The following is a 22,241-nucleotide window of genomic DNA, read 5'->3' as shown; positions in this document are numbered from 1 at the left end:
CTGTCTTGTCAATAGATTCAATGGATTCACCCAGATCTGTAAACGCGAGAAGCCGCTTTCGCCATTCCAGATGGCTCAGTCAAAACCATTACTTCTTTTTTAATGAACCAATAAATAACATCAGCGGCGAAAATGAGTGTAAAAAATACCAGGGTTCATGTGTTTTTATTTAGTCACAAAAGACTTCTAACATGGGCTAAAGCACAGGGTAGGCTATGAAATGACAAGAGTTTACAACTTCATCTTCATCCTTTTCAGCCCTGGCGCAAATGTTCTCACACGTTCCTGGATTCACCAGTTACAACTACAGAGACACTAGAAAAAAATCTCGTTTCTTATTTTGTCACCGTTAACTACACGGGGTTGACGCGAACTTAATATAATAGGCCTATCTATCTACCTATTTATCACAAGAGCTTGTGTAGCTCTAACAGTGTTCAACGCTGTAGCGAACGGCAGTAACTTAGTTTTACCGCAAAATATGAAAACGATTGAAACCATTAATCACCATTAGGGTTGCAGCGGTAACTGGTTTCACGGTATACCACGGTATTAAAATGCACGGTTATAATACCGTGTGCGTTTGCTTATTACCGGTAAAAGGCCAGCGGAGAAACTGACCTGCTCATGCGCAACTCCGCTCCGGTTCAGCTACTCGGCACACAGCGGTGAGAATGGCAGAAAGTGCATCAGACTTAACAAATTTTTAACAAAAAAAAGTCTAAACTAAAATCAGCGGTGAAAATGACGTAATCGCAGTGGCTCCGCCCGTGCGCGAGGGCATCGCGCGCTGTCGATTCGCGAGGTCGTGCACCTCTCGAATTTTGTAACTTTGCGCGCACCGCGCTTCAGCACAATGAACAGTCATGTTTGCAGGGTTCATACACCTTTACAAAGTGGAATTAAAGCACTTGTACGTCACTTTCAAGGTCCATTTAAATATTTACCAGCACCTTAAACTTAATTAAGTTAAATATTTATACATATACTCGAAATGATTCGAAATAATTCGCTTTTTTAATCACATTATTTAATGGTTGTTTATTTTCAAAACGCCCAATCTTAACGTCTTCACATTCTCTCATGTTTCGTCCTGGAATTACAAGAGGCTCGTATTTGTTAACGTAATACAAGAGAACTGTGTGGAGTCGCGCGCTACGGTCACTCGTGAAAGTATAAACCTAGCTTTTTAAGGTCCTTGCTTTCACTGGATGTGAAAGACGCCATTAATTTACATGCGTTCATTTTCAAATTCTAACGTGCCCCTTTTTTCCATATGTTAAAACCAGACTCGATGTGAAAGCCTTAAAATAGAAATCTCTATTGTGAGGATGTCAGAAATAAATCCTTTTTCTGCAGTATCTGGATATTCCAACTTGGCAGTACAACGGATGTTTACAACAGTTGTTGATCAGACACTGACCCAGGCTCAGTTTATCAGATAATAAATAATTAAAACTTATATAATTGTACTGAAATCCATGATTTAATTTTCTCTAATTTTGCAGTATTTATATAAACACGTGTACATCTTATTTTTTTAAAGGAGACATTTTGTATACAATAGTTCCAGGTTTCTACAATAAATAGTTAATTGAACAAAAAAAAAAAACTTTTGTTGTAATTTCTTTAAGGGTCAGTGTATCTTTTAATAATATACGAACTAACTGATACCGTGATAACCGTAATACCGTGGTATTTTCTGAGACGGTTATCATACCATGAAAATCTCATACCGTTGCAACCCTAAATCACCAATGTAGTGATAAATGTACGGGTCCTCCTTCTCGTCCCGCTTAGCAATAAATGAATAACATGAATGAAGAACATTCGTATGATTGAAACGCAACTTGGCCTCTATGATGGTTCTGGGCGGAAATTGCTGGCCACTGTGCCATTGAATTTGCCAATTTCGGAAGTGCTCTGTTTGCTTATTAAGTCAATATGATAATAAAAAAAAAATATATATATAATCTCCCGATATAATCCCCCCCCCCCCCCAAAAAAAGCCCTCGGATCTACACGATTCATGTAGGTCACCCTTTTCAACTTCAAAACGGCGAATTTTGCCGAAAGGTGACAAATTTTCATGCCTGTATACAAATATGCACCTTGAATGATAGAACTCTTTAAACACACTGTAAACACGTGTATACACGTTTGTGAATAACTATGTACACTGTTCCAAATTATTATGCAAAAAGTGTTTAGGAGTGATAATGTAAGATTTTTTTGTTTGTCAGTTAAACCCATTGATGGTGATGTGTGTCAGGGCTCTTTATATCACTGAAAGCAATTGCAGACACCTTTGCTAATTAGTTTGGCAGTTGTGTCCAATTAAAGGTAAGACTACTTAAGAAGGCTGTCCCACATTATTAAGCAGCCTACATTTTTTTGTCAAAATGGCAAAGTAAAAAAAAAAAAAGGATGTGTCTGCTGCTGAGAAGCAACAAATTGTGGAGTGTTTAGGTCAAGGCATGACTACAATCAACATTGTCAAGACACTTCATCGTGATCATCGCACAATCAAGAAGTATGTAGCTGTGTGTGTGCTGATATGGGGAAATTGAGGACTCTTTCCAACAAGCAATTACGTCAGGTTAAAGGAGCAGCTGCAAAAATGCCTCATCATAGCAGCAGACAAGTTTTTGAAGCTGCTGGTGCCTCCAACGTCCCCTGAACACCAAGATGCAGGTCCTTCAGAGGTTTGCAGCTGTGCGTAAGCCATCCTGTCGACCTGCTCTATCCACTGCACACGAGCAGAAACGGCTCCAGTGGGCCAAACAATATCTGAAGACTGACTTCAGAACTGTTTTGTTCACCGATGAGTGCCGTGCAACGCTTGATGGTCCAGATGGATGGAGTGGAGGATGGCTGGTTGATGGACACCCCATGCAAACAAGGCTATGCGCCAACAAGGAGGAGGTGGTGTTTTGGGCTGGAATCATGGGGAGAGAGATTGTCGGCCCCTTTAGGATCCCTGAAGGTGTAAAGATGACCTCCATAATGTATGTGGAGTTTCTCAAACAGCACTTCCTGCCATGGTTCAAGAAGAAGAACCGTGCATTCCACAGCAAGATCATTTTCATGCATCGTCTCATGCTGCAATTAACACATTTGCATCTTTGGCTGCTATGGACATAAAAGGGGACAAACTTATGGTGTGGCCCCCATGCTCCCCTGACCTCAACCCCATTGAGAACCTCTGGAGCATCATCAAAATGAGTGTCTATGATGGCGGGAGGCGGTTCACATCTAAGCAACAGCTCTGGGAGGGTATTCTGTCCTCATGCAAAACAGAAGCAGATACCATCCAAAACCAGAGAGTTCAGAAGCTCCTTTCCAACAAGGGGTCCTATGTACAAATGTAACATCACCTACAATAAAGTTTTGACTTGATAACTGTTTGATTTCAGATTGTAATAACCTGCTAATGCTTATGATTTCACCATTTTTTTTGTTCTTTAGAAAAATGAAAAGGTTAAAAATTCTGCTGTGCATAATAATTTGGAACATGCATTTTGAGTGTTTTAATAATTTTTTTATATACTGATATCATTGGCAGTTTGTTCAAAAACCTTTCAATTGTACTCTAATAGTTGATGACTGGAAAATTACAATGACTGCAATTCATATAGGTAATTTTGGACAATCTGAGAAAATATTACATGCATAATAATTTGGAACACAGTGTATACAACTATACAACTAATGCAACTAAATGTATCTCAAAAGCAAGTGTTAGACACTGGTAAACAAAACCACTACACTGAATACAGCCATGGGTACATTGGTTGGTAGGTTGTACTGTGTGTGCCTGCGTGCCTGTGTGTGTAAGATGAACTGCTTGCTCATTATATGTCCTCTCATCATTACAGCTAATAAACAGACATAATTACACACAGGTCCTTACTGTGTCATCCGATAGTACACAAGCTATCACACTCTAGTGTTCCTGGACCCCTGTAATTCTGCTAGAATTATAAAAAATGTGTTCTCTAATTGAATTACATGCGCTACCTATATAGATTGTCCCTCAGGTATGTGTAGGCTACCTGTACAGCCTGTCCCTCAGGTGTGTGTGTGTGTGTGTGTGGTTACCTGTACAGCTTGTCCCTCAGGTGTGTGTGTTCCTGACGCAGAGCTTCACACTCTTTTCTGCTCAGATCCAATTTGGCTGTCCGCCTGGTCAGTGTTTCTCGCAGATGATCGATCTGCTTTTGTTTATCTACACACGAACACACAAGCACAGGCACGCACACACAAGCACAGGCACGCACACAAGCAGATGCATTTGCATCCAGGCACACAATGGTTAATTTAACTAACAACACATTCTATAGGTATGTAGATGTTGGTGTGTGTAGGTGTGTGTGTGCGCGCGAGTACCTGGGTCTCTATCGGCAACCTGCAGTTTCCTCTCCAGCTGTTCCCTGAGTCTCTCATTAGTGCGGATGGTCTCCTCCAGCCGCTGACGGAGCGCCCGCACCTCCTGTAGGTGCTCCACCAGCAACTCTGTGAGACATGGGGAAAGAGAGGGGGAGAGAGTGAGCGAGGGGAGGAGGAAGGGAGGGAGAGTGTGGAGGAGGGAGAGAGAGAGTGGGGCAGAGAGATAGAGATAGAGTGGGGGAGAGACAGAGAGAGAGCGAGTAGAGGAGAGAGAGAGAGAACAAGAGCACATCAATTGAGATCAGTATACATAATATATTACTACTATAATTTACAGTAACAAAACAACCAGGCAAGCATGCCCAAACCCTACACACACACACACACGCACACACACACACACACACACACACATTTTCCTCTACCTGAACTGATGCTCTTGTTATCTGCTTGCTGCTGAGCTAGGCACTGTTGCTCCTGTGATATGGCTGTTGCTGGGCTCTGGGCAGGGGCCTGTGTTCCTGATGGGCTGCTCTGGGCCTGTGTTCCTGACGGGCTGCTCTGGGCGTGTGTTCCTGACGGGCTGCTCTGGGCGTGTGTTCCTGATGGGCTGCTCTGGGTGTGTGTTCCTGACGGGCTGCTCTGGGCTTGTGTGTGGGCGAGGATGGACCGCGTGAGGTGGAGTTCACTCCTGAGGGTGGAGCTGAGCTCTTCGCTGCTCCTTAGCTGTTCCTGCAGACGGTTGTTCTCCCTCTGCAGTGTACGAACACGCTCCTCTCCACCATCAGACACACCCACTCCTCCAGACACGCCTCCAGATGCTGAGAGCACGCCAGCTGCCTTCATACCTACAGAGATCAGACAGGGATCAGACCGTAACGGCAAAATGAATTAGATATAAATACAGATCAGTCTGCTTGTCTACAAAGTGCATTCTGGTTCATATTACATAATTTTACACAAAAAGATAGATAGATAGATAAATTCTTTATTGATCCCAGAGGGAAATTCTTGAAAATGTGAACAGCCAGAAAGCAAACAAAAAGCACAAGAGCAGTTATTCCAGGATGGAATCAAAGGATGTACTTGAAATAAGAACAACGTAGCAGCCCGTTATGAACACCTCACACATGACGTACAAACCCTTTGGCCATAAAGTGTAATAAGCTACAGTGATTTTACCTTCTTCTCTAGCAGCTTTCAGCACCTTCCCCCACCTGCCGCGAGAACGGCCATATTGTATCACTTTCACTTCGCTCATCTCTGCCGGCTAGTGTTAGCGGTACGCTCAGTGATGGTTACAATTTCCATCCTTATCCCAAGAGTCCGTCACATCTCCAGTGTTAGACTAGCTTTAGTGTCCATTAACAACTTCAGTATTAGCACAGACTCAAACCTCCGTCACACACACACAAAAAAATAAAAATTAGCCAAGCCTCAACATCTTTGCGGTTGCAGTGTTGCTTTTACAGCTTCAGTGCTCATGTAGCCTCGGCGGGTCTGTAACGGTTTATATCCGTAAAGTGTTAAGCCTGTCCTACAAAGCCACGGTAACAGTAACCGTAACAGTCCAATCAAGACGTTAGTAGAGACACTCAACAGCGCAGTTCAGGGTCTAAGAATTGTAGCCCTTACAGATGTTAGGTAGCCTAATTCTGTTCAACTTCGCTTCGCTTCAGAGCTAGCGTCAAAGAATATCAGCTGAAAGGAAAGCTGCAAGACAACTCCTAATCTGTGTCAACTGTTAGTAGAAACCTGAACCTCCAAGAGAGAAAAGAGTTCTGAGTTATAACTAGCGTATGCCTTTCAAAACATTAAGATGCTAGCCAGAAGAGTTAGCCTGTACCAGCGATGTCAAAGAGTCAAAAGGTAAGGAGGCTTTGGAGGCGTGGTAAAAGGGATAGGACTCTGAGAGAGAGAGAGAGAGAGAGAGAGAGAGAGAGAGAGAGAGAGAGAGAGAGAGAGAGAGAGAGAGAGAGAGGCCATTATATCGGATAGGCCTGGTGAATAATGTATCCGTGAGAGCCTGTAACAAGACACCGCTTGTGCCATAAACCGGTCAACTACGCCACGCTCGAAGCACTCGGACAGACAGCGACGTGGATTAGTGGAAAATAAGTGCAATAAGACGCAGTCTCACCTGAGGGAAAATTTGCATTTTTAATGGAAAGACTGGACGCATCACTAGTTCCAGATACACATCCCCCTCCCCCACACACATCCAGTGGGCAAACAACAACTGAAGCACTTTCATTGGCATCTGTCAATCGAAAGGTAACTAATTTCCTGTCCTGTAGACAGGAACTGCTCACCTCACTGACCCTGTGCAATTACCTGGTTCATCCATCCATCAACTGAACTGCACTATTGTCTTCTCTGTGTTTTAAAGCAAAGAATAGGAGGGAGAAGGAGGGGTTTACCTCGGCTTGTTCTGCTGATGTGTGTGTGGAGAAGAGAACAGCTGTCGATAAAGGAGGCCATGTTATCTTTGGAGATCCGGTCACTCATCTCCGAGTCAGAGTCGCTATGTATTCCAGGAGCATGACCACACAGTTGATCTCTCAGCTGTTGGATGAGCCGGTCTTTTTCCCGTAGCTCTGTAGAGAGCCTGAAACGCACACACATAAATTAGTGAGCATCTAGAGAAGACAACAGTGTGTTTTGTGAAATCAACTGAACATGAACAGTAAACAACAACACAAACACCACTCCAAAACAAGCCAACACACTATGCTAATTGATTCATGTCACCCATATGTCACAGTCAAAAAGCATAGCGTAAATGAAAATAGGATGACAACAGTCTGTTCAGAAAGAATGTGACCAAATCTGAATGAACAGTAACAATAGGGCAGTTTAAAAGATCAGCTCTAGGACAGCTCATAAACCTCATTCTACTCCACACAGCTCATTCTAGAACGGTACACACAACTCATTCTAGAACAGTCCACACAGCTCATTCTAGAACAATTCACACAAACAAGAAAAAAATACTGGAATGTAAAACTACACAAGGAGAGAACAGATGCAATGTACAGAGAGAAGCGGAACCAAAATTGGTCGATATATGAACAGTTCACTCAAACACATCTCAAAAATTGCCAAGTTGTGCAAATTCTGAAAATACGGGAACTTGCAGGAACAGTTCACATTCTGGGAAAAGGAAGAGCAGGTCCAATGTGAAAATGTATTCTTCATTACTTCACACCAATCCCAAAAAGACACCAGATTATGAGAGGGATGCACAAGTCACCACACGAGCCCACATCACAAGCATTTCTACAGCTACCTTGAAGAAGAAAAACCTAGCGCACACACAAAAGCAGCTATCTGAAAGCTCTTTCCGTCTGCCCTCTTTTATTAAAGCAGTATAAAAGAGGGCGACTCTGAGCCTCTGACCACACACTGCCACTCACAGGTCCGCGTGCTGCTGGGTGACCTGCGCCAGCTCCCGGTTCTGCCTGCACAGATACACGATCTGCAGCTGCTGCTGCTCCCTGTCGCCCTCTAGCTGAACACGCAGGCACTGCAACTCCTCCAGCAGCCAGTCACACTCACTGCCATATCGACAGTACACACTGAGACATCAGCATGTCAAGACCAGCAGGGTACACACACTATCTTTCTCTCTCACACACACGCTCACACACACTGGCCTTCAGATTAGTTCAAGAACTGTGCGCAGAAGGCTTCATAGAAGCTGTTCCATGGTTGAGCAGCTGAATCCAAGCCATACATCACCAAGTGCAATGCAAAGCATTGGATGCAGTGGTGTAAAGCACGCCGCCACTGGACTCTAGAGCAGTGGAGGTGTGTTCTCTGGAGTGATGAATCACGCTTCTCCATCTGGCAATCTGATGGACGAGTCTGGGTTTGGTGGTTGCCAGGAGAACGGTACTTGTCTGACTGCATTGTGCCAAGTGTAAAGTTTGGTGGAGGGGGGATTAGGGTGTGGGGTTGCTTTTCAGGAGCTGGGCTTGGCCCATTAGTTCCAGTGAAAGGAACTCTGAATACTTTAGTATACCAAGACATTTTGGTCAGTTCTATGCTCCCAACTTTGCAGGACTGATGGAAAAGCATCACAGGTGCTGCTTCATGAAGCTGGTTAACAGAACACCAAGAGTGTGCAAAGCTGTCATCAAAATATAGGACAGTTGCTTCAAAGAACCTTCAGCACGTTCTTCACGACAGGTACAGAAGAATAACAAAGTTTATTACAGTACGATTTCTATCACCTCAGGAAGGTTTTAGCCAAAAATTACAAATGTTACAAACACAATTTATTAAAATATATTTTAGATATACATACTAAATTAAATTGAAATCCAAATAAAGCATAATTTCAACATAAAGTATCATGTATATCAGAGACAGTTAGAAAACTTGCAGTGGCTATGACACACCAGCCCTTTAGGGGGAGGTAACACACATGCCTAAACCCAAAAACCCATAAACATGGTGGTAAAGTTTAATGTGAGGCTTGACTGACATCAAGAAGCTCAAATGCTTAGAGGCTCTTGAGGGCTGTGCTTCTTTCCCAACATACATGCACACACGCACGCACCAACACACAGTGCAGGAAACTAACACACTGCTGTGGCTCAACTGGATTGTAAAAGCGGGCAAGTGAGACATTCCTAATGCCAGCCATGGGTATGAAAGTGTGTGACGTGTGTGACGTGTGTGTGTGTGACGTGTGTGTGTGTGTGTGTGTGTGTGTGTGTGTGTTCTGAGATGCTCACCTCTGAGCCAGCTCTAGTTCCGCCCCCTCCACGTCACCTACACAACCGTCTCCTGGAAAACAGAGAGGACAATTTGTAGAGAGAAGGCAGATGCCTGCACTATATCCTACTGATCAGTACACCTCACTCCTCTGCATCTAACCTCACACACACACACACACACAGCACCACTAACGGCGGCAGCAACAAGTGTGTGTGCGTATGTTCCCACCGTGCTGCAGTTTGTCCAGCAGGTCCAAGCTGTGGTCCAGCTGATTCCGCAGGCTGGCGTCCAGGGCGGGGTGGGCGGGGCTGTCGGGGTGGGCGGGGTCAGCCCGTCGCTCCAGCATCATCAGCTCCTCCAGGGCCGTGCGGAGCTCTAGCAGCTGCCGGCGCTGGCCGACGCCCAGGAGGCGGGACGCACGGATCTGCTCTCGGAGCTCACTCAGCTCACGCGCCTGCACCTGCACCAGAGACTCCACCCTGGAACACACACCTCACTCATCAACTACAGCACTGACCCCAACGTCTACACCCTTAAACACACACCTCACCCATCAACTACAGCGCCGACCCCAACCTCTCCACCCTTAAGCACACGCCTCACCCGTCAACTACTGCGCCGACCCCAACCTCTCCACCCTGGAACACACACCTCACCCGTCAACTACAGCGCCGACCCCAACGTCTACACCCTTAAACACACACCTCACCCATCAACTACAGCGCCGACCCCAACCTCTCCACCCTTAAGCACACGCCTCACCCGTCAACTACTGCGCTGACCCCAACCTCTCCACCCTGGAACACACACCTCACCCGTCAACTACAGCGCCGACCCCAACCTCTCCACCTTTAAGCACACACCTCACCCGTCAACTACAGCGCCGACCCCAACCACTCCACCCTGGAATACACACCTCACCCGTCAACTACTCTACACCCTGGAACACATAAATAAGAGCCAGACTTACCCTAACCCTAACCATCACAGCATTATCTATGTCCAAAGCCACACTGGCTCAAGTGTGTTAATTATTTTAAATTAAAAAAAAAAAACACTGGCTATACCAAAGTTCACCTCTGACCACATGACTTCACAGTATTACAGCAGTATTATATCTAAATATCTAGTTAGGACAAAACTAGAGTGCTCAATGAACTAAGTTATAATCACTGTAACTCCCTAATATAATCTGTAGCGTCTTTATGCATGTGCAAACGAGGGGAGTCGGAATTCGGCACAACACATGATGGCTTGAATACATGCTGCTTGCATGTGCTAAATGAAATTGAGCACTTTCTTCTTTGATTTACAACTTTGACCTACCACCTGATTCACTTTCTGCGTGGGGAAAAAAGCTGTGGCTTATAAATATGGTATTTGTAAATATATACAAAAAATATATATAAATATTTGTTATTAAGCATGTATTAATATATTAAACTATGTTTTTAACTTAAACTTATGCTAGTGCTATAAACACATTTTGAATCTGCAAGTTCTCATTCTTTTGTCCAAACAGGTTTACATTATTGTATATCCCAATATTGATGTGAAACATGATAAATTAAGATTAAAATACAGAAATGTATTGTCTCTCTGAACATCAGCACATTTGTTTTGTTTTTTACTGTGTAATGAATTCAGAATAATTCCAAATATTTTGCAGGTTTATTCAACAATAGAATAAAACAAATGAATAAATGGAGAGTTTGGTTCCAAAACGCTATAAATCCATTTTGATCAATTTGAGTAAAAATGTATTTTCTTTAGCAAGAAAGTGGTAGGCTGAAAACCACTGTTTTCTGTTTCAAACTATCAAATACCATACTAAGGTTAAAAAAACACAAACAAATCAAATCAAGATTTTATATATAAAGATTTATTTAAAAAAACAATTAGTTTTTTTGCAAAACGCAATAAATCCATGCCATGTTTTTTTCAAAATGTCTTATATCCTTTGTCATCAATAGAACATTTTTTTGACTGAAAATGTGGGCCTAAAAAACTGTCACGTTGCGGTCCCTGACCCCTCCCTATTGGGCGTGTGTTTACGTCGTCTGTGTCTACTCGTCTGCGTCTGTGGATCTCTGTGTGTGCGGTTACGTCTTGTGTTAATCCGTCTCACCTGTGGCTCGTCTCGTCATCACTTGGGGTCAGTGATGTCAGTAACGCGTTACTTAGTAACGCGTTACTCTAATCTTACCACTTTTTTCGGTAACGAGTAATATAACGCGCTACTATTTCCAGTCCAGTAATCAGATTAAAGTTACTTATCCAAATAACTGTGCGTTACTATTTTTATTTTCCCTAGTAAAAATATATATTTTTGCTTTCTTCTTGGTCAGTTCTACTTTTGTGTCTGACCATAGCGCTCGACTCCGCACGCTGCGCGCGACCCTGTGAAAGCGCGAGCACGTTTTACAAGTCATTTTTTGCGTGTCCTCCCGTAACGATATGTGGTAGTATAAAGAAACACCCCTCAAAAACAGGGGAAGGAACATGTACCTGAAGAACTTTAATGTTGCTTTGTGTTCCACGTTTGAAAAGTGCTGGAATTTTGACTAACGTAGCCTACTTTAAAATGCTTGAAATTGTAATATTTCGTTTCACATGCTGTCTGACTGAACAGTTCATTTGTATTACGTTTACAAATAAATTTACAAATAATACCGCGCAGCTACACAAAGTAATGTCAGGAGATACTGTAGCGACTACTACTCCTCACGGCGAGTCTTAGCCCTTTAGTGACGCTGGAGGGGCGGTGACGGCGCGCGCCAGGGTTGCGTTATCAATAAAGTTTCCCTCCTCGGGATTTTTGGATTAAGCAGTTTCTGCCTCGGTTACCGAACCTGCTTCAATACATTGTTACTGTTAAAAATGCACTTCCAATAAAGTGAGTATTGGAAAAATTATTTTTGCTGCTGAATGTAACTACTAAAGTAACTTGTAATCTAACGTAGTTACTTTTTAAATCAAGTAATCAGTAACGTAACTAAGTTACTTTTAAAAGGAGTAATCAGTAATCGGATTACTTTTTCAAGGTAACTTAGCCATCACTGCTTGGGGTTTATGTGGTTTGTCTATTTAATGTGCGTTCGCGCAGTGTCCTGTGCTCGTCGTTGTCTAAATGTAACACGTTCGTTGCAAGCGTGTTTTATGTGCGTCGTCTGCGCTTTATGTGTAAATTAAAAAGTGACGTTTGCTGCTCACATTGAACTCGTGCCTCGTCCTTCACCCAGCCGCCAGCGTTACAAATACACAAATTTCAAAACATGTCTTTTCGAAAAAGTGCAAAATATCATTAACGATAGTAAAATAGTATAACAATTAATATAAATAGTATAACTGCTGTACGAACAGGCTCCTCTATACCATCAAAACCATTCATTTTCGCGGACTTTGAGAGTGAAAAACGAGATATATTTTAACAGAGTAAGCTACAAGAAATGCCAGGCGGCTCAACAGGTCGTGTGCTATGATGTTTATATTCCATATCTGGTGGTGCACTGTGATTAGATGAGTGGAGATGTGGCATTCTGTGGGAAATCAGGATTGGCGTTTGTTGCATTTTGGAAGGAAAGAGAGAAAGCAGGGCAGTATAACACGACGGATGTGGCGTTTTGATAAAAACTGAATATTGGCTTTTCAAGAGTGGTCACATACCATTCTGATTCTGGCTCCAACTCATTTTTTTTTTTACTGCATTTATCGCGTTTTGGAACCAAACTCTTCAAATACATAAGTAAATAATAGAAAAATAACGTTAAAAAATAAATGAAATAAAATACAAACAAAAGCTTTCTTTTCTGGTAATAGCACAAACTTATTATAGCTAGAGCTCAGCACCACAGAAGCAACATAGCCAACATAAAAGAACAAAAACTTGTTAAAAGTTAGGTATACTCTGTAAAATGCTGTTTGTCCATACAACTAAAAAAAATAAGTTAAAAGTATTTATTTCAAGTTGATTAAACACTTGGCCTGGCTGTGCTAATTTTTTTCCGGACTAACTAGGTTTATACTTTCCGCAGCGTGCGACTCGGCACACCTCGCGTGAACCTCCGTGAACGGCGGAAGCATTTATACTTTCCGCGTCACATTCTTTGCAGTGTTTTCTGAAACAATATGTGGTAGTATAAAGAAACACCCCTCAAAAACAGGGGAATGAACATTTACCTGACGAATTTTAATGTTGCTTTGTGTTTCAGGTTTAAAAAGTGCTGGAATTTAGGCTAAAGTACTTGAAAATGCTTGAAATTGTAACTACTTTGTTTCACAACAAATAGCTATCTGACTGAACAGTTCTCTTGTATTACGTTAACAAATACGAGCCTCTTGTAATTCCAGGGCGAAACATGAGAGAATGTGAAGACGTTAAGATTGGGCGTTTTGAAAATAAACAACCATTAAATAATGTGATGAAAAAGCGAATTATTTCGAATCATGAGTATATTAGAGGTGTGCCAAAAAATCGATTCATATATCAAAAATCGATTCTCATTTACTACGATTCAGAATCGATTTTAAATGTCCCAAAATCGATTCTAAGTCGCGTTACGTAATTACAAAATTACGCGAGACTTTACGCAGCAGGTTCTGGGACACACTCGTGTGCGGAAAGGTTTCAAAACAGATGGAGGAAAGAGATATTCAACCTGTTCTGTCTTCATTTAAGGCAAAAATATGGGTTCATTTTGGTATTTACGAATGCCACGAACTTGACACAATGTAGCTCTTGTGCAAGGCTTGTGTAACGCGGTGAGCACGGGAACGTACACACAGCGTGAAATAATATAGAGAAGGGTGGACACGAGTGCTGGCTCACAAAAGCAATACATTTGACACTCGTCACATGTATTAGCGAGTCGCACAGCGACCCAGAACGAACAAACAAACCAACACGGGAGACTCAACGCGCAAGTGAATAGAAACCAAAACCGTGAGGGCATGGAGCAAATAGAAACAAAAAACAACGCGGGAAAAATAACAGTTAACCGTAGTGAGACGGGAGAAAGAAACAAAACAACAACAGTAACTAAAAAACAGCGCGGATAAATGCAACGCGAAAACGAAACCAAGGGCGCCAGAAGAAGTAATTGGCAAAAAACGCCGCAGCAAAATTAAACCCTTCCCAAAAATAAAGGCAAAAAGGATAGGAAGAAATGCAGGATTGGGAAAACTTGAGATGAGTCAGGAAGCGATGCAGGAGATAGATACTCGAATAAGTAAAGAGAAAGCATAACAGAGAGGTGGCGAGACACCTTCAAACGAGAAGCAATCACAGAGAAAGCAGAGACTGGCTGAGAACGTATGGTTACGCCGGTTTAGTCTGGGACTGACTCTGGTGCCCCTAGCCACGGCTGGGGGAACAGCATCCGAGCCAGCCCTGACAGCTTGTAAAATGAAGTTCAAGAATTTTGGTAACAACAAAAAGCATTTTATTTTACCAAAGCACATTATTTTTGTTAATTAAATGTGAAAGACACTTTATTTTCTGTATTTGTCATTCTGTCTTGCAAAGCAGACTGTAGTAGATCATGCAGATTTTATAGACTTAAGCAGAAATTTTTATAAATCAAATCGTTTTTTGAATCGAAAATCGTTTTGAATCGAAAATCGATTTTGAATTGAATTGTGGCCCCCAAAATTGGAATCGAATCAAATCGTGAGATAGTAAACGATTCCCACCCCTAGAGTATATGTATAAATATTTAACTTAATTAAGTTTAACGTGCTGGGAAATATTGAAATCATAGTCTGCAGTGCGAAGAGCTCCCTCTATTACTGGACGCGGATAATTCACGCAGGTGATGCAATCTGAGTTTGCTGTTATTCAAGGCATTATCGTGGCTCTTTCGATGTGCTTATCGTGAAACCTCATATCGCGATAACGATAAAAATACGATTAATCGTGCAGCCCTAGTTTACATGTCAAAATCATGATCACTGGTCACTTCCAGAAGCTCCAGATGCAGAAGATCATTAAGATGGAAGGACAAATTCCTGAAAGGTGTATTACGCTGTTGCCATATTGCTGACAATAAAGTTTAAGAAAAGCTAGTTTTTCCCACTCTTACCTGGACGGAGAAGCCGACTGGCTGTTGACTGTTCGCTCTCTCTCCAGCTCGGTGGTGAGCTGGGCTATCTGAGCCTTCATTGCCCGCCTGTCCTCCTCTTCCTCTCTGTCCACTGGGTCAGAGGTCATGGTCAGAATCTCTGCCGACAAAGACGTCTTCCGCAGCAGTCGCTGGAGGTTGTGGATCACTTTGCGCTGACCTTCGACCTGCGACCTGAGCTGCTGGAGCTGCTGGCACAGGACAGCAGGGTCCGAGGTGAGGTCAGCAGCATCAGTGTTGGGGTCACGAGGTCGCGGGGAGCTGAGGTCCGGTGAGCTGGGGTAACAGGGGCTGGACTCGCCCGTGTCCAGGTTGTCAATGGAGGATCCCGCCAGCGTACGCGTCAGGAGTGGAGAAGGCACACGGTCCAAACAAGCAGTACCATCCACATCTGAGATGTGTACGACCGACACACAAATACACACATACACACACACAAACACACACACACACACACACACACACAGGTTAACATAATTCAATACAATCATGCAATGTTAAAAAGAAGAAAAGTAGGTAAAAGGAGTAGTGTTCATAGGAAAGCTGTTAAAGAGGTGGAGCCACACCCCAACCCCTCGATACCCCCCCCAAACACACACACACACACACACACACACACACACACACACACACACACACACACACACACACACACACACACACACACACACAGCCTCCCCAGGGCATCCACACCAAAACACACCAGAAAAGAGAAAGACAGAAGCCAGCCTGCTGTGCATGCGAGACAGTGAGTAAGTCCCAGAAAGCTGCCCAGAACACAGCATGCATGCAGAACCAGGATGCAGAGAAGGCCCCTTTATGAACATGCACAGACCCTGCTCAGGTTGGGTACTGAAACCACGGTGACTGACGTAGCCACGGCGACGGACCCCCACTGCTCGGAGCACCCAGAACGCATCGGCAAACCCGCCAGGAGGAAAGCTCTCGCTCATGCAGTTTGGCAGCGTCCGCATCGCCGAGTCATGCTAGATTGGGCCGACGGCGGCACGCAGAGCCCCCCTCTTCTACCTGTGCCACTGCCCTCCTCCCTGTCCACCTCCGTCTCGCTGCGTCCGCCCGTCTCGTAGCCGAGGTCCTGCGCATCCACCTGAACCCCCTTGTCATCCCGTTCCCCAGGGCGCACTAGAGGGCACGGGGGCGTGGGTCGAGACGAACAAGACTGGCCAATAAGCTCTTGGGACTCACATCGCAAACACCAAACAAGCCCACGTGGTGACATGCCAGGTGCGTTAACGCCCTTCAGCGACACCGGTGGGAAATCACGACTCGTGCGATCGGAAACATGGTTTCTAAATTTCTAAAATATTGCAATTGAGCTCTAAACATAAAAAAGTGCTTAATATAAACGTTACAAAGCACAGAGGGAAGTGCTGACAATAACGCTTTCAGTCTCGCTAGTCTTTAGCCACACTGTTTCTCAATACTTCGTTACAGCTGTGTTTGGGGAAAAATCTAGATTAATCTGGTTTAATCTATTACAATCTGAAAGTTGTGACGTTTGTATGTGGCTTCGTTTGAGAAGCTCATAAAAGGCGTACGGTGAACCACCTTCACAAATGTCCGTCTGGCCCTCACACTGCCCGCTGTGAGGCTCCTCATTCAGGAACATTCATCACACAGGTCGACTCCCACCCAACATGGCCGCGAACAACCAATAGCAGCCAATTAATAGCAATGCTTTTAGCAATTAGCAATGCTAATCAGTGGCTCTTTGTTAATTAAAACCATATTAGCATTTGAAGTCAGTCTATTATTTCAAGGGTGTGTTTTGTGTTGGGTTATTTGGGACTGCCCCTGATGCCCCTCACCTCCGCCTGGGTCTGTGTGTCTGTCCATCTTGGCCTGAGCTGCGGCCAATTCGCCCTCCAGGGTCCGACACGCCTCCTGCTGCTCCTTAAAGGCCTTCTGCAGGTGTTCCAGCTGGAGCACACGGTCCTGCTCGTGCACAAGTCCCTCCTCCAGCTCTCGAACTTTCCCAGCATGCTCTCTGAGGATGCGGAGGAGCAGCAGGAGGTTGTCGTGGATGTTCGGCCGCTTCTGGTCCTGCTGCCCTCGGGGGATCGGGGTGCTCGTCTTCTGCGGTGCGCTGGTGGCGGTGTGCGAGATGTGCAGGACTGATTTGGGCTGGTCTGGACCAGTGATACTACTCTGGCTCACGTCGGGAGAGCAAAGATCCCCGAGCTGGTCCGTGTCCACCAGGGCCTGGTGAAGCCTGTCCAGGTTTTGCTGAAGCTCCCGATTGGCTGAGGGATCGGGGTTGCCCGCGTCTTTATTGGACCTGGCGCCGAAAACGGCAATGGATTCCACGGCACGTTCTGCAGCCATCACGCACTCGGCCAGACGCGTAAGCAGCCTGGTCCGGTCTTCCTCGAGCACGTCGCGTTTCCGCGAACGCGGCTCGCACGTCCGCTCCGGGTCTTGGACGGCTCCGCTGTGCTCGAGGCCGCGGGCGTCAGCTCCTGGTCTGGTGATGGCGTCCTCCGCGGCCCTGAGCATCTCCCCTTGTAGGGACGACTCGCTGTGGTGCTGCAGGTCCAGACCCGCTACAGGACCTCCGTCTGCCCCGGCGGAGCTCTTGCCCCGCTCCTGCAAGGCCTTGATCTGAATGAGCAAACCATCCAGCCTGGAGCTCAAGTCTCGGGTCTCTGCCGCCCCGGGGGTCAGACAGGGTGATCCACTCTGCCCATCGTCTGTAGTCGGCGAGGTCAGGGCTGACTCAGCCGCACTCAGCCATTCCAGCAACCGGGCGCTAAGCTGGTCCTTCTCCTGTGCAGCTCTCTCAAGCTCTGCTCTCACTCGTCGTGTCGGCGATTCTGAACCAGGACCAGACTGGCCCAAGCCGCTCTCAGCATCCAAGCTGCAGGCAGTGAGGTATGCGATGGTGGACTCTGCAGCCTGTAGGGCCTCCACGTACTGGCCGTTCAGTCTATCCTTCTCCAGAAGCTCCGCCCTTAGCCCCGCCCACTCCTGCAACTGGGCTTGAAATCGAGTGATGAGCTCCTCCTTCTCCTGGCACTCCTGGTTCAGGAGCTCCAGCTGGCTCAGGAGTTCCGATTCAGGAAAGTCGGATTTCCGTCTGGAGTCCCGGTTCCGTCTGGAGTCCGAACTGCTGCTGTGGGAACGGCGAAGCCCCCGCTCAGAGTCCGTCCCACTGCGGCATTCGCTGCTCTCCTCTGTGTCCCGATCAATCTTGTCCCGTCTAGACGCACGCCTTGCAGGCCTGACGGGGACGGGCAGACGAGATCTCACATAAGCCTGCAAGACACCAGGTTAGGAGAGATGTTTAGTATAAAGACGCACATTCACACACAACCCCCCCCGCCACCAACATGGCCTGGTTGACATTACTGATGAAGATGAGTGTTCATTCACTACAACTTCAGCAGGTAGAAAACAGTCAAGCTGTAAAAGATGGAGATCTGAAACATTTTGTGGGCTTGTGGGCTGGACACTTACCGCATGTCTCGCCATGTGATGCTTCTGGCTTTTGGTCAGTTTGATGCTTTGGCCACGCCCCCCTTCCTCATGCGTTTCTGTCTTCTCCCCCTTCAGCTTGTCCTGGCTGTGGGCGTGTCTCTGCGAGGCGTCCTGGTCCGTCCTCAGATCCGGGTCGAAGGTCGCCCCTCCGTTCCGCTTCACCTGCTCCTTGAGCAGCCGGATGACCTTCCGGTGACTTCTGGCCTCAGCACGCAGCGTCCGCACAACCTGTCGGAGGTCAGTCTGGCCATCGCCCTCTCCAGAACTTTCCACGCTATCCTCAGCCGAGCGGCCTTCCTTCAGGAGGCTGCGGACTTCAGATGCTTCCCAACGCAGTTCAGTCGCCTGGGCCCTGGAACAGAAGGGTGGTTACCAAAGCTCTGGTTGTGCTGGCCGGTCTGGGGAGGAGGTCTGTGTGACCCATCAGTCCAGCACATCATTACCAAGTCCCTCATACACACAGATACAGTTCAGCACTGCCACAGAGAACCAGTAAGAACTTTTTAAAAATTAAACACTGATAATAAATAACACAATAACATTTTATCATTAATAAAATAAGTAACAATATTAATAACATCAGCAACAATTATTATTATTATTAGAAGCACCTGAGCGGGGAAACGGATTCAGTTGCGCGGTCTGTCCGCTCTCTATCGCCGCCCTGGTGGTTGCATGCGGGAGGGCCTGGTGAGTCTCCTCTCCCTTCCGCAGCCTCGCTCTGAACATCGTCAACTTTCTCCTGAAAATAGACAACAGTTCACGTTTCAAATTCCTGTCAAATTCCATTGGCATTCCAGTGCCCCAGACTGCTACCTTATCAAATGTCAGAGGTCATGGGGTGTGACTGTGACCATCCCAGGACTGAATCCTGACCCAGTACTGATTTCCCAGTTAACATTAGAGAGCGGTAGCCTCTTACCTTTACGGCATGGACCGCTAGCGTCTGGGGAGCATCGTTGGCTAGCAGTCGGGCCAGTCCCTGTGGTTGCTACAGTAATGGGATGGGTGGTGACACATGACTTGAGAACAGAAAAACGGCATGAAGGAAGGGATATAAAAAAAGCACACAGTAACGGCAGGATGGAGCGACTGCAGGTGGTTATGGGTAAGAAAAACAGGCCAGAGAGACAGAGACAGGAGAGAACAGGAGTTAGGAGGGGTGGAAAGAGAAAAGGAGAGTAACTAATGCACATACACATCTACACACACACACACACACACACACACACTTGCACCTACCTACACACCAACACCTACACATCTCTACACACACACACACACACACACACACACACACACCAACACCTACACATCTCTATACACACACACACACACACACACACACACACTCGCACCTACCTACACACCAACACCCACACACACACACACCAACACCTACACACACTCTCACACCAACACACACACACACACACATGCTACCACTACAGTGTTAGTCAGAAGTGACAGGGCTCCTACTGCACACATGGGGCCATACATAAACTAACATGCATTAAAAGGGTCCTAGAAGTGTCAGACGTTAAAGTTTAGACAAAAGGTGGAAACAGGAGGAAAGAAGCCCACTGCCGCTGTGTCAAAAAACCCCAAAATGCTGAAAATACAGAAACCTCTGAAAGGGGAGCATTTCTACAAACAATAAGTCCACATCATCTGGTGATAAACAGTAAAGGTGCCCTGTATTTTCAACATTTGTTTCATGTCTCCGTGTTAAGGGTCAGGTTCATAGTGCATTACCTTGCTGGGAGAGGAAAGGTCAATAAGGTATGGCTCTCCTTTGGAGTCCCTCGGAGCATTACCCACAATGCCATTCTCTGCCAGTGCCAACCTCCTCTCCAGCTCCACATTTATAGCCTGCAGCTCTGAGACCTAAAAGAGGAAAAGGGAAGGAATGAAAGAAAAAGAGAAGTAAAGAAATAAAGAAGCCAGTGATGCGTAAAACAAGATCATCATGTGTAAAGTGGTTGTAGAGGCACTCGCTGCTGTCAAGAGGTTTGAGGAGAAACTCGCCTTCAGTCTGAGCTGCTCCTCAGACATCTGCTGTAGCTCCTCCTCCAGCCCTGCCCCCACGCATATGCTCATATAGGAGGTCTGCTCACCTATCAGGCTCAGCGTGTCCACTGAAATAATCACACAAACCTTCTGAATCTGTACACATGTTTGTGTATACATGAACATTTGAGTTAGGTACACGTTGGACCTTATTTGGACATGTAATTTTTGTGTGTGTGTGTGTGTGTGTGTACCTGAATCATTGGCCTGCCCCACTCCTCATCCTCTGTGTGTGTGTGTGTGTGTGTGTGTGTGTGTGTGTGTGTGTGTGTGTGTGTGTGTGTGTGTGTGTGTATTTGAGTGTGTGTGTGAGATGTGTGTGTGTACCTGAATCATTGGCCTGCCCTACTCCTCCTCCTGTGTGTGTGTGTGTGTGTGTGTGTGTGTGTGTGTGTGTGCGTGCGTGTGTACCTGAATCGTTGGCCTGCCCCACTCCTCCGCCTCTGTGTGTGTGTGTGTGTGTGATGTGTGTGTGTACCTGAATCGTTGGCCTGCCCCACTCCTCCTCCTCTGTGTGTGTGTGCGTGTGATGTGTGTGTGTACCTGAATCGTTGGCCTGCCCCACTCCTCCTCCTCTGTGTGTGTGTGTGTGTGTGTGATGTGTGTGTGTACCTGAATCGTTGGCCTGCCCCACTCCTCCTCCTCTGCTCTGGATCTGGCCCAGTCTGGCCTGGAGGGAGGTGTTCCAGCGCTGAGCCTCCTCCAGAGCATCACGCATACTCTCCAGCTCCGCAGGGTCTGCACCTACACACACACACACACACACACACACGCACACACACACACACACACACACACACACAGGTGCTGCAGGTGGACCAGTAAAGTGAAATGATTGGCCCTTCAAGATGTGCAGTCTGTGATTGGCTGCCCCTGAACTTCCGGCACCGCACCTTCTCTCTGATTGGCTCTCTGGATCTCCCGGTGCAGCTGTTCCCTCAGGCTTTCGTTGTCACGGATACCATCCTCCAGCTGTTGCCTGAAGAGAGTCACTGCTGCCAACTCCAACTGTAGCGCCTGTAGCTGCTGAACACTGTAACACACACACACACACACACACACACACACACACACACAAGCGCATAAACACACAAGAGCATACACACACCAGAGATATGACAGAGAGAGTGAGAGAGAGAGAGAGAGATGGAGAGAGATGGAGAGACAGAGATGGATGACAATGCCAGCAATTACTGAAAATGTGGTGTAGTTGGGACACAGCCTCTTTTGCCTAACTCTACACAATAAACACATTTATAAAGTATATTAATCTAATCAGCCTATGTACGGAGAGAAGAGAGAATCTATGAAGTTACAAAATGCAAAACCTGAGCAATAAATGTACATAAATGTTTATATAATGAAGTTATTTGGGGGTCCTCCTCAAATTTAGTGAATCCTGGTGAGTTTTAAAAGGTATGAAGCTCTCTTGTTTTTATC

At 45.7% G+C, this 22,241-nt stretch overlaps 1 protein-coding gene across 6 annotated transcripts in view; it reads right to left on the bottom strand.

The window, feature by feature from the left end:
• cdk5rap2 (CDK5 regulatory subunit associated protein 2) overlaps positions 1-22,241 on the bottom strand; it is a 74,472-nt gene that overhangs the window by 5,768 nt on the left and 46,463 nt on the right. For 5 of the 6 annotated variants that reach the window (XM_076980648.1, XM_076980653.1, XM_076980650.1 and 2 more), the window contains exons 25-40: positions 21,695-21,834; positions 21,414-21,545; positions 20,760-20,869; positions 20,487-20,618; positions 19,654-19,722; positions 19,343-19,473; positions 18,711-19,083; positions 17,063-18,509; positions 16,263-16,376; positions 15,195-15,624; positions 9,343-9,593; positions 9,132-9,183; positions 6,810-6,997; positions 4,815-5,237; positions 4,390-4,515; positions 4,102-4,228 (exon numbers count right to left, since the gene is read on the bottom strand). In XM_076980648.1, the coding sequence (XP_076836763.1) occupies positions 4,102-4,228; positions 4,390-4,515; positions 4,815-5,237; positions 6,810-6,997; positions 9,132-9,183; positions 9,343-9,593; positions 15,195-15,624; positions 16,263-16,376; positions 17,063-18,509; positions 18,711-19,083; positions 19,343-19,473; positions 19,654-19,722; positions 20,487-20,618; positions 20,760-20,869; positions 21,414-21,545; positions 21,695-21,834 (4,245 nt within the window). The remainder of the gene's footprint in view (positions 1-4,101; positions 4,229-4,389; positions 4,516-4,814; positions 5,238-6,809; positions 6,998-9,131; positions 9,184-9,342; positions 9,594-15,194; positions 15,625-16,262; positions 16,377-17,062; positions 18,510-18,710; positions 19,084-19,342; positions 19,474-19,653; positions 19,723-20,486; positions 20,619-20,759; positions 20,870-21,413; positions 21,546-21,694; positions 21,835-22,241) is intronic. The other variant, XM_076980652.1, reaches the window with a different exon arrangement.

The sequence above is a fragment of the Brachyhypopomus gauderio genome, chromosome 18 (genome assembly GCF_052324685.1).
Source record: "Brachyhypopomus gauderio isolate BG-103 chromosome 18, BGAUD_0.2, whole genome shotgun sequence".
Taxonomy (NCBI): Eukaryota; Metazoa; Chordata; class Actinopteri; order Gymnotiformes; family Hypopomidae; genus Brachyhypopomus; species Brachyhypopomus gauderio.
The sequence above is the reverse complement of the archived record's forward strand: the minus strand, read 5'-3'. Positions and strand labels throughout refer to the sequence as shown.